This window comes from Meriones unguiculatus, chromosome 12 (genome assembly GCF_030254825.1).
Source record: "Meriones unguiculatus strain TT.TT164.6M chromosome 12, Bangor_MerUng_6.1, whole genome shotgun sequence".
Classification (NCBI taxonomy): domain Eukaryota; kingdom Metazoa; phylum Chordata; class Mammalia; order Rodentia; family Muridae; genus Meriones; species Meriones unguiculatus.
The window spans coordinates 47,588,142-47,602,425 of record NC_083360.1 but is presented as its reverse complement, the minus strand read 5'-3'; the positions used below and the strand labels follow the sequence as shown (position 1 = coordinate 47,602,425).

Below are 14,284 nucleotides of genomic sequence, written 5' to 3'. Positions count from 1 at the left end.
AAACCCAAAGACACCCCACCCCCACCTGGAGCAACTACAGCTGTATCATCCTAATGACTCTTGAGCTGAGAAAACTATAAGATAAATAGTACTATCACCACATCAGCAGTATCTAATGAGGCTGTGTCATATTACAGTGAGAACACTGTTGTGTGCACATATATTTGGGTAACACTGCAGAGTCAGTTCACAAGCTACCCTTGATTACAGAAGGGACCCCAGCTACTTGCTGTGAGCCAATGGGCAATTAGTCAATTCAAGACTTGCAGATTAAGGCTGGCCAGTTGGTTCTCTGTGTAAAGTCTCATAGCCTAAGTATGACTGCTGGGACTCACATGGTCAAACAAGAGGTCACTGTGGTATGCACATTCCCACACTAAAGAAAACAAAACAAAACAAAAAATAATTAGAAAGACCCACAGGAACTGGAGTTATCAGCAAGCACTGTTCTAGCAGTTAACCTGGGGTCCTCTCCCAGCACCCAAGTCAGGTGGTTCAAAACTCCAGGGGATATGATGCCCTCTTCTGGCCTCCTCAGGAACCCTCACTCACATGCACATACCCACATACACGTACATACATAGTTTAAAGAAATACACATGTGGCTTTAAAGAATAGTTCCTGGGAACGGACCTTAGGCCCTACTCACAATGCTCTGAAAGAAAAACATGGTAGACAATGCACAGGGTCCCACACAGCAGAATGGCAGGCTTGCATATTTTTAGTCCTTCTTTGGGGAGAAACAAAGAACGTCTCACTTATTTTAGCCTTGTGGTCTATTCTTAGATCTCCAGCAGCCAGAGCCAACTATAGCCCTTCCTATTTCAATTCATATTCCAGTCTCTTCCCATTTCTCACCAGGAATTACCTCAAAAGAGTAAGAACTGATAAGTGATGGAAATTTACATTTTAACCCTATTCAGATTTAGGTAAATGGCTTAATATGCATGCTAATATTCCATCATTATCCCAATTAAGGAAACCATTATGTTAAAGTGTTTAATCAGGAGAATTAGGGAGAACTGCAGGCACCTAAAATTAAACTCTAATAGTCTTGACAGTCACCCCATTTAAACACTTGGCTATAAGCAACTCTCACTTAACATTTCTGAGTAGGCACACACGGATTCCTGATAAGACCTAAAAGCAATTCATTTCCTAACAAGATTGCTGTCTAAAAGAATAAACTAAAGGGGCCACAATCTAAATACAATCAGAGCCCCAAGCAGTCACATGCCAGGAGCTTTAAACACTGCAGTCTTGACCCAAGGAACAACAATGCTCTTCCATCAGAAACAACAAGCGGGCTTCCTCCTTCTCTGACCTTCCCTGTTTAATTATTTCCTGTGATTTCTTCTAGGGCTGAGCGTGCGTGCCTCCCAGGGCCAGCAGGCTTTCCGTACTCGACTGATTTCTCTAGAAGACACTGAGTGCCAGCTGCCTGTTCAGATTATCACACTTGGGGACTTCACATACCTAAGCGACAGATTTCTTGGGGTTCCTGTTATGCACAAACAACTTTTGGGGGAGGGTTGTTTTTTGGAAGGGGGAAGGGGCTGTTTTGTTGTTGCTACTGTTGTTTTGGGGTTTTTTTTTGTTTTGTTTTTTGAGACTGGGTTTCTTTGTGTAGGCCTGGCTGTCCTAAAACTCACTCTGCAGATCAGGCTGGCCTTGAACTCAAGAAATCCTCCTGCCCCTGCCTCTCGGGTGCTGGGATTGAAAGTGTGTGTCACCACACTAGTGAACTTTTTTTTTTCTTTTTAAATGTCAGAAGAAAAAACACAAAGTTTTCCTCGACTCATTCCTATCTTAAAGTAAAAAAGGAAATTCTGCTAGGAATGGGAAAAGATGCTTTTGGTATTATCTCTAGGGGTATAAAGCACAGCTTTGTCCAATAAGCTTTAACAAATGAATTACTAATACCAAGTATGTTTCATCACGTCATAGGTCTGGACCCACATATGTAAAATAAAAACTTAAAACTCTTTCTGAAAACACACATCATCTCAGGCTCGACTGAGTCAGGATCCCATCTCTATACAAGTCCAGTCCAAGAGTCCTTTTGAAAGCCACTATTCCTAATCAGCTGGTCCAGGTGAAGTGTGTCCTGTTGGCTACTTTGTTCATAAAGGTTTTCCATCTGGGATAAGGCAGGCAGCTTTCTCTCTTTCCACTAAGTACTCACACTGCCCAGACTGCAAGCAGAGGAAGCCACCTTAATGGCTGGGGACAGCTCACCCAGTATACCTCACTGGCAGGGCATCTGTCCAGCCTAAATGAGGTCATAGGGTCAATTCATAATGAGGAAGGAAGGACTGGCAGAGATGTCACCTAGCATTAAAATGCTTACAAGACTGTGCTCAGCTGGGCGGTGGTGACCTTTGATCCCAGCAACAGGAAGGGAGATACAGGTGGATCTCTGAGATCCAAGATGGAGATCAGACAGCCTGATCTACAGAGTAAGTTCCAGGACAGCAGGGCTACATACACAGAGAAACCCAGTCTCAAACAAGAAAAACAAAAACAAGAGTCTGAGTTCTAATTTCATTTCCTTAACAGTGTATTATTAAGTAAATGCAAGTCAATGTATTTACAATGTTTTACATAAGAACATAAGGTCCTGTGAGGTTATAATACACAATGATCTTCTTTAGAGGTGGAATCTAAAGTCAAGAACCTGGCTTAAAGTAACAAATCCTGGATCTGGTGAAACTGCTCCGTAATTAAGAGCACTGAGTGCTAGTGAAGAGGATCTGAGTTCAGTTCTCAGTACCCACATGGTGGCTCACAGCCAGCTGTAGCTCCAATTCCAGGAGATCTGACACCCTCTTCCAACTTTTTCAAGCACCAGGCACTCCTGGGTATACATACACACATGTAGGCAAAACACATATATAAAATGAAATTTTTATAACTGAAAAAATAAGTCCTGGCGTCCCACGCCTTTAATCACAGGGCTCAGGAGGCAGAGGCAGGTAGATCTCTGAGTGTAGAGTCCTGCCTGGTCTACAAAGAGAGTTCCAGGACACCCAAGGCTACACAGAGAAACCCTGTGTCAAAAACCAAAACTTAACAACAAGCAAAGTCCTGCTGGGCCTAGCAGATCATACCATACCTATAATCCTAGTGTTCAGGGTGCTAAGTCAGGATGAGTTGGAGGCCAGCCTATGCTACAGAATGAGACTTTATTGAAAACAAAACAAAGATAAATCCTGCTGTAAAAACAAGATAAAACCTTTAAATTTATTATTAGCATTATTGTCTTGTGTGTGCTTTGCTTAGAGATTAAAGCTAGAGTAGCTTCACTGGGCGGTGGTGGCTCAGGCCTTTAATCCCAGCCTCAGGAGGCAGAGACAAGCTGATCTAAGTTTGAAGCCTGTCTGGTCTACACATCAAGTTCCAAGACAGCCTACACAGAAAAACCCTGTCTCAAAAACAAACAAACAAACAAAAAAACAACCAAAGTAAAACAAAACAACTAGAGTAGCCTTGCTTATGCTAGGCAAACATTCTACTAGTGAGCTATATCCTTAGCCTTCAGGCAAGATGTTAGCTTTTCAAAATTTTTTCTTCACCTACAGCACAGGGATGTTGGAGGGTCAGACATATTCCACCCACAGAAAACTATGCACACACACTTATGTACAACATGCCTTAGACACCATTCAAGGAGCTTGCTAGTCAGGCTTGCCCAAAGACAGCATCATTCAGATCCTAAAAAAATACTCAGCCTGAAGCTTCAGCTACACAAGCCGGAAGCCCAACCAGGGGTTAGCAGGTGAGAAAAGGGAAAACAACTGTAGCAATCAAGACAACTGTTCTCATACCCTTAAGGCACCAGAAGGCATCTAACCTTAGAATGTAAGTTCCCCAAGGGCAGGGCCTGCCTGAGTCACAGCTCTGACAAGCCCGTGATTACCGGCAGATGTCTCTGTATTCAACGACAGGCGGCAGCTGAACTGGTCCGCACTCATCCTCCGGCTGCACCCTGCCTTACTTATTTCATGCAATACAGTAATTTGGGAATGGTTTTGCAACCAGGGCCCAGGAACACTCATCAAAATATAAATCTACCACACACAGTATCAACACCTCTTCTCTAGTGCCCCCTAACTTCCCCCAGAACAGACAAACACACAAACAAATATGTAAGAAAGAGAAGCAAGGCCCTTAAAACTGGTGAATAAACAGAAAAGCCCTGCTCTGAAACCTGCCACACAGGGCCTGAGGAAAAACTGACTAGACTAAATCTTTAAGCAACGGTAACTATACTGAGACTGCTTACATGTATAACTCCAAGACGTCTGCGATATGAACCAAACTATTGAAATGTCTGCTAAATTAAACTCTCCCAGCTCTACCTTGTTTCCTTGGTTGGAAATACAAAATTGCTTGCATGCCGTGTTGGTATTCACAACACATCCTAAGGCATCGTCATCAGGGGAACCCTGAGCCTCATTCATCAACTCCAAGCCTACTGACCTAGAACCAATTTGAAAGCCGTTGGTAGTAGAATTTTTAGACTCTACAGACAAGAAGAACAGAGACTGCGAAGGGTGACAACAGGAAGGGAGAAATCTGACAATAAAAGAGTAAGCTATAAAAAAATTGGAATCTCCAAAAGCAGCCTGACACATCCTTCTAATCCAACACAGGGAAGGCTGATGCAGGAGGATTACCAAAAGCTTTAGGCCAGACCAGGCCAGTCAGGTACATAACAAAATTCTGTCTCAAAAAAACAAAACAAAACAATGACCAAGAGACTGACAGTCGGTCATTACATTAAAAAAACAAAAACAAAAAAAAAAGGAAAAACATTTTATTCTAGAAGATTCTAGTAGGACATCAGGGAAGCAAAAAAAACAGTAGAACCTGACTTTCAGGCTCAAGCTCTCCTTTCACAAGTTCCTCCACTTTACAATGAGAAAAGGCAGCAGATACTTGAAATTGTAAATTCCAAAAAGACAAGATACCTTGTCACACAAGAAGCAGGTGTGATGGGGTCCAGTGAATTCCTAACATTAGATGTCAGCTGAAAGCTTTATGGTGGCTTCTACACTCCCTACTAAGAGCCCAGTCTGGACCAGTCCAACACAGCAAACTTCTGTAGGCCACCCAGAGCTCCTGAGTCAGAAAGGGGAAAGAAGTAAGATCTGTCCAAAGCCATATTTATTCCATACCATCACGGCAGCCTCCCTCTTGGTCTTGGCAGTCCTGAAAATATATATTCCTAAACTAGAGGTAGTGGTTCATGTCTGTAATTCTCATTCTAGCACATGGGAAGCTGAGAGAAGAGGATAATACTGTGAGGTTTGTCCAGGACACAGTGAGTTCTAGGCCAGCCTGGGCTACATACATAGTAAGAACCTGTCTTAAAAAACAAATGGGGACCAGAAGTGATGACATACTCCTTTAATCCCTGTGAACACCTTTAACCCCAGCACCCAGGAGGCAGAAGCAGTGAGTTCAAGGTCAGCCCAGTCTACACAGTTCCAGGCCAGCCAGGGCTACATAGTGAAATCTTGTCTCAAAAAAACAAGCAAAAATGGGATTGTGATCTAGCTAGGAGGATAGAGGCCCTAGCATGCACAAGGCCCTGAGTTTGATTCCCAGAACTGGGTTGTGTGGTAATTCAATGTCATAATTCCCTACATGGTGAATTCCAGGCCAGATTAAGCTACATGAGACCCTGTGCCAAAAAGAAAAACTGATTATCATTAAATTTATGCAGCTGAATGATTTTTTTAAATGGAAAAAAAATCCATTAACTTCTATCAGTATGTTTGCAGAAAACCTACCAATACGCACTGTCAGGCCATGAATGTAAAAGTCATTAAATTCTTCAGACACCATCGGCAAACTTTCCCTATGTACCCTGTGTTCCTATGGGACACAAATATAAGCCCAGCCAGGATTATTTGAGCCATCAGGGCTAGAGGTGAGAACCAAGGCTATGTAACTGCAGAAAGAAATAAGAGGAATAAATCATGAAAACAGAAAGAAAAGGATGTCATTACCTGACAAATAAGGGAAAGACAACTGACATTTAGCCTGGCACATTTTTATGCATTTATGAATGGATCCATGGGGAATATAACTATGAACAAAACAACCAGGCCGTAAGCATGACTTTGATAGTCACATGTACAAAAGAGTACATAAATGTGTTTTTAATGAAGATCACCTAGGAAAGGGACTGAAGTGGGAAGAGGGCGGCACACACCTTTAACCCCAGCACTCAGGAGGCAGGAGCAGGCAGATCTTCTGGGAGTTTGAGGACAGCCTGGGTCTATAGTGAGTTCCAGGCCAGCCAGAGCTAAAACTGAGAAACTTTGTTTCAGAAAACAAAGACAAGAAAACAAAACACTAAAAACAAAACACAAACACAGGTCTTTCCATGACCTGTCAGGCCATTTAAGTATGTGCCTACTCAGGGCAAGCGGGTAGAAAACACACTTGTTCACACCCACACTCAGGTAAACCCTAATGAAACGCAGGGGGTCAGTCTCAAGCACACACACACAAAAGTAACATCTGCACCCAGCTCTGAATGTAGTTCCATGACACACCATATGGGTTTCCTCAGAGCACAGTGACTTGTTCAGGGACACGCTTAGAAATATCCCAAGAAGGCGGGCAGTGGTGGGGCACACTTGTAATCCCACACTTGGGGAGGCAGAGGCAGGCTGACCTCTGTGAGCTAGCTCTCCGTTGGCCTGGTCTACAAAGCCAAGTCCAGGACAGCCATAGCTACACAGAGAAACACTGTCTCCAAAACAAAACAAAACAAAACAAAACAAAAACAAACAAACAAGAAAGAAAAAAATAAATATCCTAAGCCAAACAAGTGTCACAGTTAAAATTGATTGCATTAGTCCACAGGAACAAAACAGCAGGCAGGAGGGAGGAAGAAGGGTTGGATGGGAAAAACAAAAGGATGACAGGATGGTGGGGTGGGAGGATGGTAACTGAACAAAGGACAACGTATGTGTGTGCATGAAATTGTGAAAGAATACATTAAAAGCTCTGCCACACAGGGCATCCATGAAGAACATGAAAGAGCCCCCATCACCAATGTAGTATTTTTAAGGTCTTAAAGTCAGTCTAATTCCCTTCAGAGAAAATGAGCCAAAACAAACAACCGCATGTATCAGAACTTCCTGCTCTACCTCCATTAGCCCTCCTCCATTCTGAGGATCTGCTGTTAAGACTCTGTGCTTGTGTTCAGCTAGTAATGTCGGACCTATGCCAGTACTGGAGTTCATCAGCACAGCTGTCTCCAACATCAAATGAGAAGACTCCCAGAACCCTGCAGCTACTGCAAATTTTTAATATTGTGATTTCCACAGACTTTCCTGAAGGGGCAGAAACACAGACCTGTCTCACTATGCCAGAGATGTACTTCTAAAGCTGGAAAATGCACCGATCCAGTGACACAATGCAACAGTCCAGGCTCCTTGGGATACAGAGGCAGGAGGGCTGCTAAACAAGAGTTCAATGCCAGCCCAAGCAACACAGGGATTAGGGTAAGACTAGGGGTTAGGGTGGGGTCATATTTGGGCCATGTACAGGTCAAGGGACAACCTCAAGTATAGATCCTTGCTTTCTACCTAGTATTGATTTCTCTTTAGTTTTTATCTATATCATCCATATGTATGTATGTATGTATGTATACCATGTGAATGCCTGGTGCTGACAGAAGCCAGAAAAGCTTATCAGATTCCCTGGTACCAGAATTAGAGTTAGTTGTGAGCTGCCATGTGGAAATTGAACCTGGGTTCTCCATAAGAACAGCAAATGCTCTTAACCATAGAGCCACCTCTCCAGTCCCTGGGCCTTCTTCTTCATTTGCTTTGTATGCCAGGCTACCTCACCCACAAACTTCTGGCGATTCCCCTGTGTAGGTCTCCTACCTGTCAACAGGAGCCCTGAGATTCCCAATGAGCACCATCGTGTCCAGTTTCATATGGGCTCTGGGGATTGATTCTAACTCAGGTCCTCCCCAAGCCTGAAACAGCATTTTGGAACAATCGTATCTATTACTTTTTTCAGTACACATTTATAGAGCAAACACAATGTCCTCAATGGTACTGGGCCAACAGCAGAAAACTAAGCAATGGAATCACTAAGCAATAACCCTGAATGCAGAAAGCGTGATGCAGAATCTAGCCTGGGAGAAACTACGTGGTGAGAACTGCGTAGAACCGGCACAACAAGAGGAGAAAGACCCCACTGGAGGTAGAGTAAGGGAAGCGGAGGACAACCTCCCAAAAGGATGGCTCAGAGCCTGCTGTAAGGATGAGTAGGACTCACCTATAGATGGGAAGTAAAACAGAATTCCAGAATGAAGAGAAACTGTCAAAGTAATCTAACTCCCATGAGTTCAAAGCCTCAGCTACATAATAAATTCACGGGCTACATCCTATCTCAAAACCCACAAAAGCAGCAAGAGTAAGCAAGCTGTCGAGGCAAAAATAGTTGTAGGTTTTCCACACAACAGTAAAGTAGGTGAGACTTCTTGCCATAGCCACAAAGATAATAGCATTCTCTAATGAACGGACCATGATTCCATCTTCACGTGTCCAATTCATATTTCCAACATCAACTTGTAAAGATTTCCAACATCAACTTGTAAAGATTTCCAGCACAGGGACTCACACCTGTGAGCTGTAAAGCCAGCCAGTGCTACACAGCAAAAACTGTCTCTAGATAGATAGATAGATAGATAGACAGACAGTCACAAACAAATAATAAAAGATCCTGCTTACACAGAATGGAAGCACTGCTTTTTTAAATGCCAAGGGAAGCCGGGTTGTGGAAATAGGGAAGCAGGAAGTGGAGGATTACGGCAAGCTCAAGGGCAGTCCTATCTACACAGTAAGTCCCAGGTGAGCCAGGGCTACAGAGTGAGACCCTGTCTCAAACAAACACTAATGCAGTCAGCTGGGCTTGGTGGTACACACTTATACATGACCTCCAATACTCAGAGGGCAGAGACAGGAAGATTTCAAGTTCAAATCTGCCGGGACAACAGAGCGAGTTTAAGGCCAATCAGAACAACTTAGTAAGGCTGTTTCAAAATTTAAGAATTTCTGAAAAATAATTAAAAAGAAAGAAAAGGCTGGTGCTGGAAAGCTGGGTCAGTGATTAAGAACATTCACCCTTCTTCCAGAGGACTGGAGTCTGGATCCCAGCATTCACATCATGCGGCTCACAACTGCCTTTAACTCCAAATCTAGGGGATCCAACGCTCTCTCTTAGACTTCACTGGCACTACACTCATGCACAAACTCATACCCAAACTAATGGTACATAAATATCAGTACAAAAGCAGGCATGGTATTGTATAGCTGTGACCCCAGCTCTTAGAATGGAGAGACAGGAGAATCAGGGAGGCATTCAAAGTCAGCCTTGGTTGTACATGGAGTCTGAGGCTAGCTTGAACTCATGACACCCTGTCTTAAGAAAACAAAAATTGGGGCCCCGCTGGGGTCAGTGGATGGCTCAGCAGGTAAAGTACTTGCTACACACACCTGACCACCTGAGTTTGGTCCCCAGAATCCACATGAAGGTGAAAGGAAAGAACCAACTCCACAAAGTTATCCCCTTACCTTCACAGGAGCAACATGGCACACCTGCGCGCACACACACACACACACACACACACACACACACCATACACACTGTACATACACACAAATAAGGTTCAGCATTGTCTGTATTGAGTTTAATGTCCCACACTTGTTTCATCTTAATATAGGTCTAGTGCTCCAGTATTACTCTGAACCTCCATCCATAATCTTGGTAAGAAATACAGAATTCTCATCCCCAAGTTTGTTAGACTTTCCTTTAATTTTTTATGCTCCTCATACTTCACAGCAGTGTTCAAAGAATACCCATGGCAACGACAGACTGTCACCAATTTAGAACAATGAGGTACCAGCAGAGTGATTCACAGACATGGTAAATATGGCCAGGAGGCAGGGCTACAGCTGTAGTGGAAACGCCACCCTCACCTAGCCTGCATAAGACCAGGTTCACTTCGGCTAGCCACCACTCTCTGCAGAGACTGGCTGCTGAGTGAATTCTCCACTTCCTCAGTGACTAAAGGCAAAGTGCTTAAACTCTCCTCAGTTTCCCCAAATATAAATGGAGATAACATGGCAGTGGGTTTAACATATTTCATTGCTACAGTAGTCATATTGAATTACTTCAAAAGCCAGTATGAGGAAACAAATCTGTAATTCCTTCACTCAGGAAGCTGAGACAGAAGGATCTCTCTAGGTCAGAGTCCAGCCTGGCCTACCATGAAAGTTCCAAGCTATCCAGTGGATTCATAGCAAGCCCTGTCTTAAAGACAAGAACAAAAATGTAACTCCCAAAAAGCCACTTTCAACAGTGGTTCGGACACCAGGGCTTTCTAAACCTCCAAAACTAGAAGCCATCTATACTATCTACTGTCTCAATGAAATTTTTTTTAACTTTTAGAGTCAGGATTTTACTCTTAGCCCAACCTGGCCTAGAACTGTGCAGGTGAGCCTGGCCTCAAACTCATGACAATCCTCCTGCTGCTGGGATAACAAGTGTGAGCCACCAGCTCCAGCTTCAACATGGCTTCTGATTTCTCTCCCCAAGACTGGAATGGGGAGGTGCTCACTTAGAGCCGCCAGTGTCCCCAGCTGAAATCCTTTTGCTTGGGCCAGCAAGTGGGGAAAGATGCAAGGCTGGTGTGCTGCTTCAAAGGGGCACATGCCAGGCCTGTGCTCCTGCTGGAAGGAGCCAATGAACCTAAGGCACAGTAAGCAAAACTCTCAAGAATCCCCAACAGCACAGGTACTGGTCACTGCTCCTAAGTACAAGTACAAACAGGGATCCAGAAAAAGAACTACTTATTGGCCAAGTTCCAAAAGGGCAAGGCCTAGCTGATATTCCTTCCCCTCCATATTTCAGCATTAAAACTCCTGACTGCCCCCCCCCCCCGCGCCTTCATGATTTCAATGACAGGTACAGAAGGCAAAATAGAATGTCTGAAACAGACCAACACAAGCTCCGGGACTTGTACAGCAGGTGGGACAGGTGTCTTGACAGATTAGGGCAGCTTCCGGCCTGACAATGGACACCAAAGGATAAAGGGCCATTTAAAAAACAAATGAGGGCTGGACTGCACCTCAGAAGTAGAGGGGCTTGCTTGTCTGGATGCACCAGGCCCTGGTTGGGAATCCCAGCACAGAAAACAAAGAAGAAAAAAAGTGAGGTTTCTTACAGTGGAGCACAGACAGCTTTCTGCCACCTGCTCCAAGAGCCCTTTAAGCCTCCCGATGGCCCAGTCCTGCCTCACTTCCCCTCTCCGCATTCCAGAGTGTCAGTGATCACGGGGAGGGGGTCTCGACACACAAAAGCCAAAGACCCACGGTTTGGGAGGCAGTCTCCAGCCATCCTCGCTCCACCGGCCCAGGTCTCCCTCCCCTCAGCGTGCACGAGACTACTGACCCATTCGGGAGTCCAAGCGGGCGCCGCTGCCACCTTGGCTAATGGCAGCACTGAATGAAAGGAGCGGAGGCAGCCTCAGGATTTATGAATGTGCAGGGGAGGAGGGATATCATGTGACAATAAAGGAGAACGTCTTATTCACAAAAAAAAAAAAAAAAAAAGTGGTGAGCGAGCGAGCACTGCCACTGAACCGCAGTGGCAGAGTGGGGACCACTCGGACCCCTGGCCGAGTACCACCAGGGAAGACGGGCGACCCCGCCCCCCGCGCCCCGCAGGGAGATATTCCGAACCCGAGAGCGGAGACCCAGCCCTGAGCACGACTGCGGGGGTGGGAGTAGAGGGGAGACAGCCGTTCCTCGGCCCGGAGACAGTGACAGGCCCGGGTCTCCCGGGGAGGCAGCGCAGAAGTATCTTCGACTAAGCACCGAGAGCTTTGTTCCCCCTCGGCCCGCGGGCCGGGCACGCGCTCTCTCTCACTTAACAGCCAGGAGCGCGCTTCCCCGCACGCTCTCTCCCGCCCCCGGAGCTGCCCGGACACCGCGGGGCGCGTGTGCCGGCCCACACGCGCGCGCACACGCTCGCGGGCACCGGGACTCCGCGGGGCTGCTCCCGCGCTCCGGCGGCTGCGCGGACCCGGGGCGCGCGCGCACACACACACACACACACACACACACAGACACACACACACACACACACACACACACACACACACACGGACCCCGCGCCGAGCCCGACCGGCCCTCCTCTCCCTACTCCACCCCCAGCTCCTCCGGTTTTTTTATGAATGAAAATGTGGTATGCAAATGAGAGCGATTCAAGAAAACCGAAATGGCGGAGCCCGGAGCCCTAGAGGGCTCTGGAGAGGACGTGGGGCGGGCAGTGGGGCCGGGAATCACCAAGTCACCAAGCACACAGACCCATCGGGTACTGGGATGCCCGGCGTGCAGGGCGGCAGAGCTTCCGCCCCGAGCGGGCCTCGGGACTGCCCCGAGGTCAACCGCGCGCCCTTGGCCCGGCCTCGACCTGGACTCGCAGACCCCTGGCGGTTCCTGCCGCCTCCCCCAGGCAAGCCCGAGAGCCGCGCGCAGCCCCGACAGCCCAGCCAGCGGCTGCACCCCGTGCCAAGTTCCCCCGACGAGTCCCCGCCTGCGTCCTTGGCGGGGGCCCCCACGCCACCCCACCGGGCACCCTCATCCCACCCACCCACGGCGGACTTACTCGTCCGGGTGTGTTTCTTCGGTCATCTTCTTGTTCACCTAGACGCCTGTCCCGCGCCGGGCAGCCTGGCTCCCTTCATCTTCCTGTGCGCTCGCCCCCCTTCCTCACATCTCCGACATCTCCTGATTTGGTGGTGGAGGTGGGGGGGAGGCTAGAGATGAAGGGGGCGCCGAGGCAGGCGGGGAAACGGGGCTCCCGAGCGCAGAGCGAGGTCTGGGAAGGGGCGCACGGAGCAGCGGACGCCGCTGGCCCGGCGGGCGCTGCCCCCCCAGGCTCCGAGCCAGTGCTAGGGGGAGATTTGGGAAGGGGACCCGGAGGGGGAGAGCAGCAGAAAAACAAGAACGCTCGAGGCGGCGGGCGGGCAGCCGGCTGCACTGGGGCCGGGCCGGGGTCGCCCGCGGGGACCGGGCCAATCAGGGTTCCGGGTAGTGCTCTGCGGCCGGGGGAGGTGCGCCTTGGAGGCGGTGCAGGGCGCCCCGTCCGAGCCCCATCTCGCCACTCCACCGATTTACTCCATATTGGATTCTCAGCGCCGCCAACAGGAGGAGGAAGTAGGGCGGAAGCGATGACGTCTTCCCAGCGGCTAGAGGTGGTGGAGTGCAAAAAGCTTCCTACTTGCAACTCCCCCAAAAGAGAGAGAGAGAACACACACACACACAAAACACTTTGTCCCGCCTACTGAGCGAGTCCCGCTTCTACTCCCCCCTCCCGCTAGCTTCCAGTCCAGGAGGAGCCGGGAAACGGCGTGGTTGGCGCTCCGTTTGTCCGGCTCCGAATCCCTTGTCTCCCGGGCTCCGGGTTTTAGGAAGCCCAAGAGGGAGGAGGCGGGAGCGGAGGACAAGAACACATCTGGCTCCTGTTTTGTCCCCTCCCTCCTCCCAAACCTTTGGATTAAAAAAATCAGGGGGGGGGGGGCGGGGCGGAGATGGGGAGGAGTTTAGATGCAGCCCGAGAGGAGAGCTTGGAGAAACACTGCAGGGTGCTGGGTGGGGGCAGTGCAGGTGGCCTCTGCTGGCCTCAATATCCCAACTCTGATAGAAACCCAGCAAAGAGAGGGGTGGTTTGGACTTTGCCAGTCGTGCTTTTTTTTTATTCCCTCCCCCCGACAGAGAACAAGTGTTTTGCTAGCATGTTTTCCAAGGTGGCTTCAAACTTGTATAGCTGCGCTTGAACTTTTGATCCTCCTGCCTCAGCCTTCCAAGTGATGGGATTACTGTTGTTCAACACCTTAGAGCGTGCTTTTTATAAAAGTCAGTTTGTACACAGAAACAAAAGGTACATCAGCCGAGAAACTTGGCATTGCAGGCAGAAATGAAGTAAAGTTATCCAATAGTCTGTCTTGCTGGTGAATAATGTATCTTGCCTCCAGCTCTTTAAGTCCATAACTGGACTACAAATTACTGGTCCTTGGAAGAGAGAGGCCAGAGAACTCCTCATTACTCTACCCACATCCTGTCTTTTCTTTTTTTAGAGTTGTGGGGCGGGAGGGGGCTGCATGCATGCATGTCTGCACCACCTGTGGTGCAGGGAGAGGAGGAAAGAGGGTATTGGATCTCCTGGAACTGGAATTGTAGCT

General features: G+C 47.7%; 1 protein-coding gene across 1 annotated transcript in view; it reads right to left on the bottom strand.

Annotated features, from left to right (window-relative positions):
* Positions 1 to 13,423, bottom strand: part of Spred2 (sprouty related EVH1 domain containing 2) — a 95,454-nt gene extending 82,031 nt beyond the window's left edge. The window contains exon 1 of the mRNA XM_021656277.2: positions 12,709 to 13,423. Coding sequence (XP_021511952.1) covers positions 12,709 to 12,734 — 26 coding nt within the window. The 5' untranslated portion in view covers positions 12,735 to 13,423. The remainder of the gene's footprint in view (positions 1 to 12,708) is intronic.
* Positions 13,424 to 14,284: the final 861 nt, after the last annotated feature.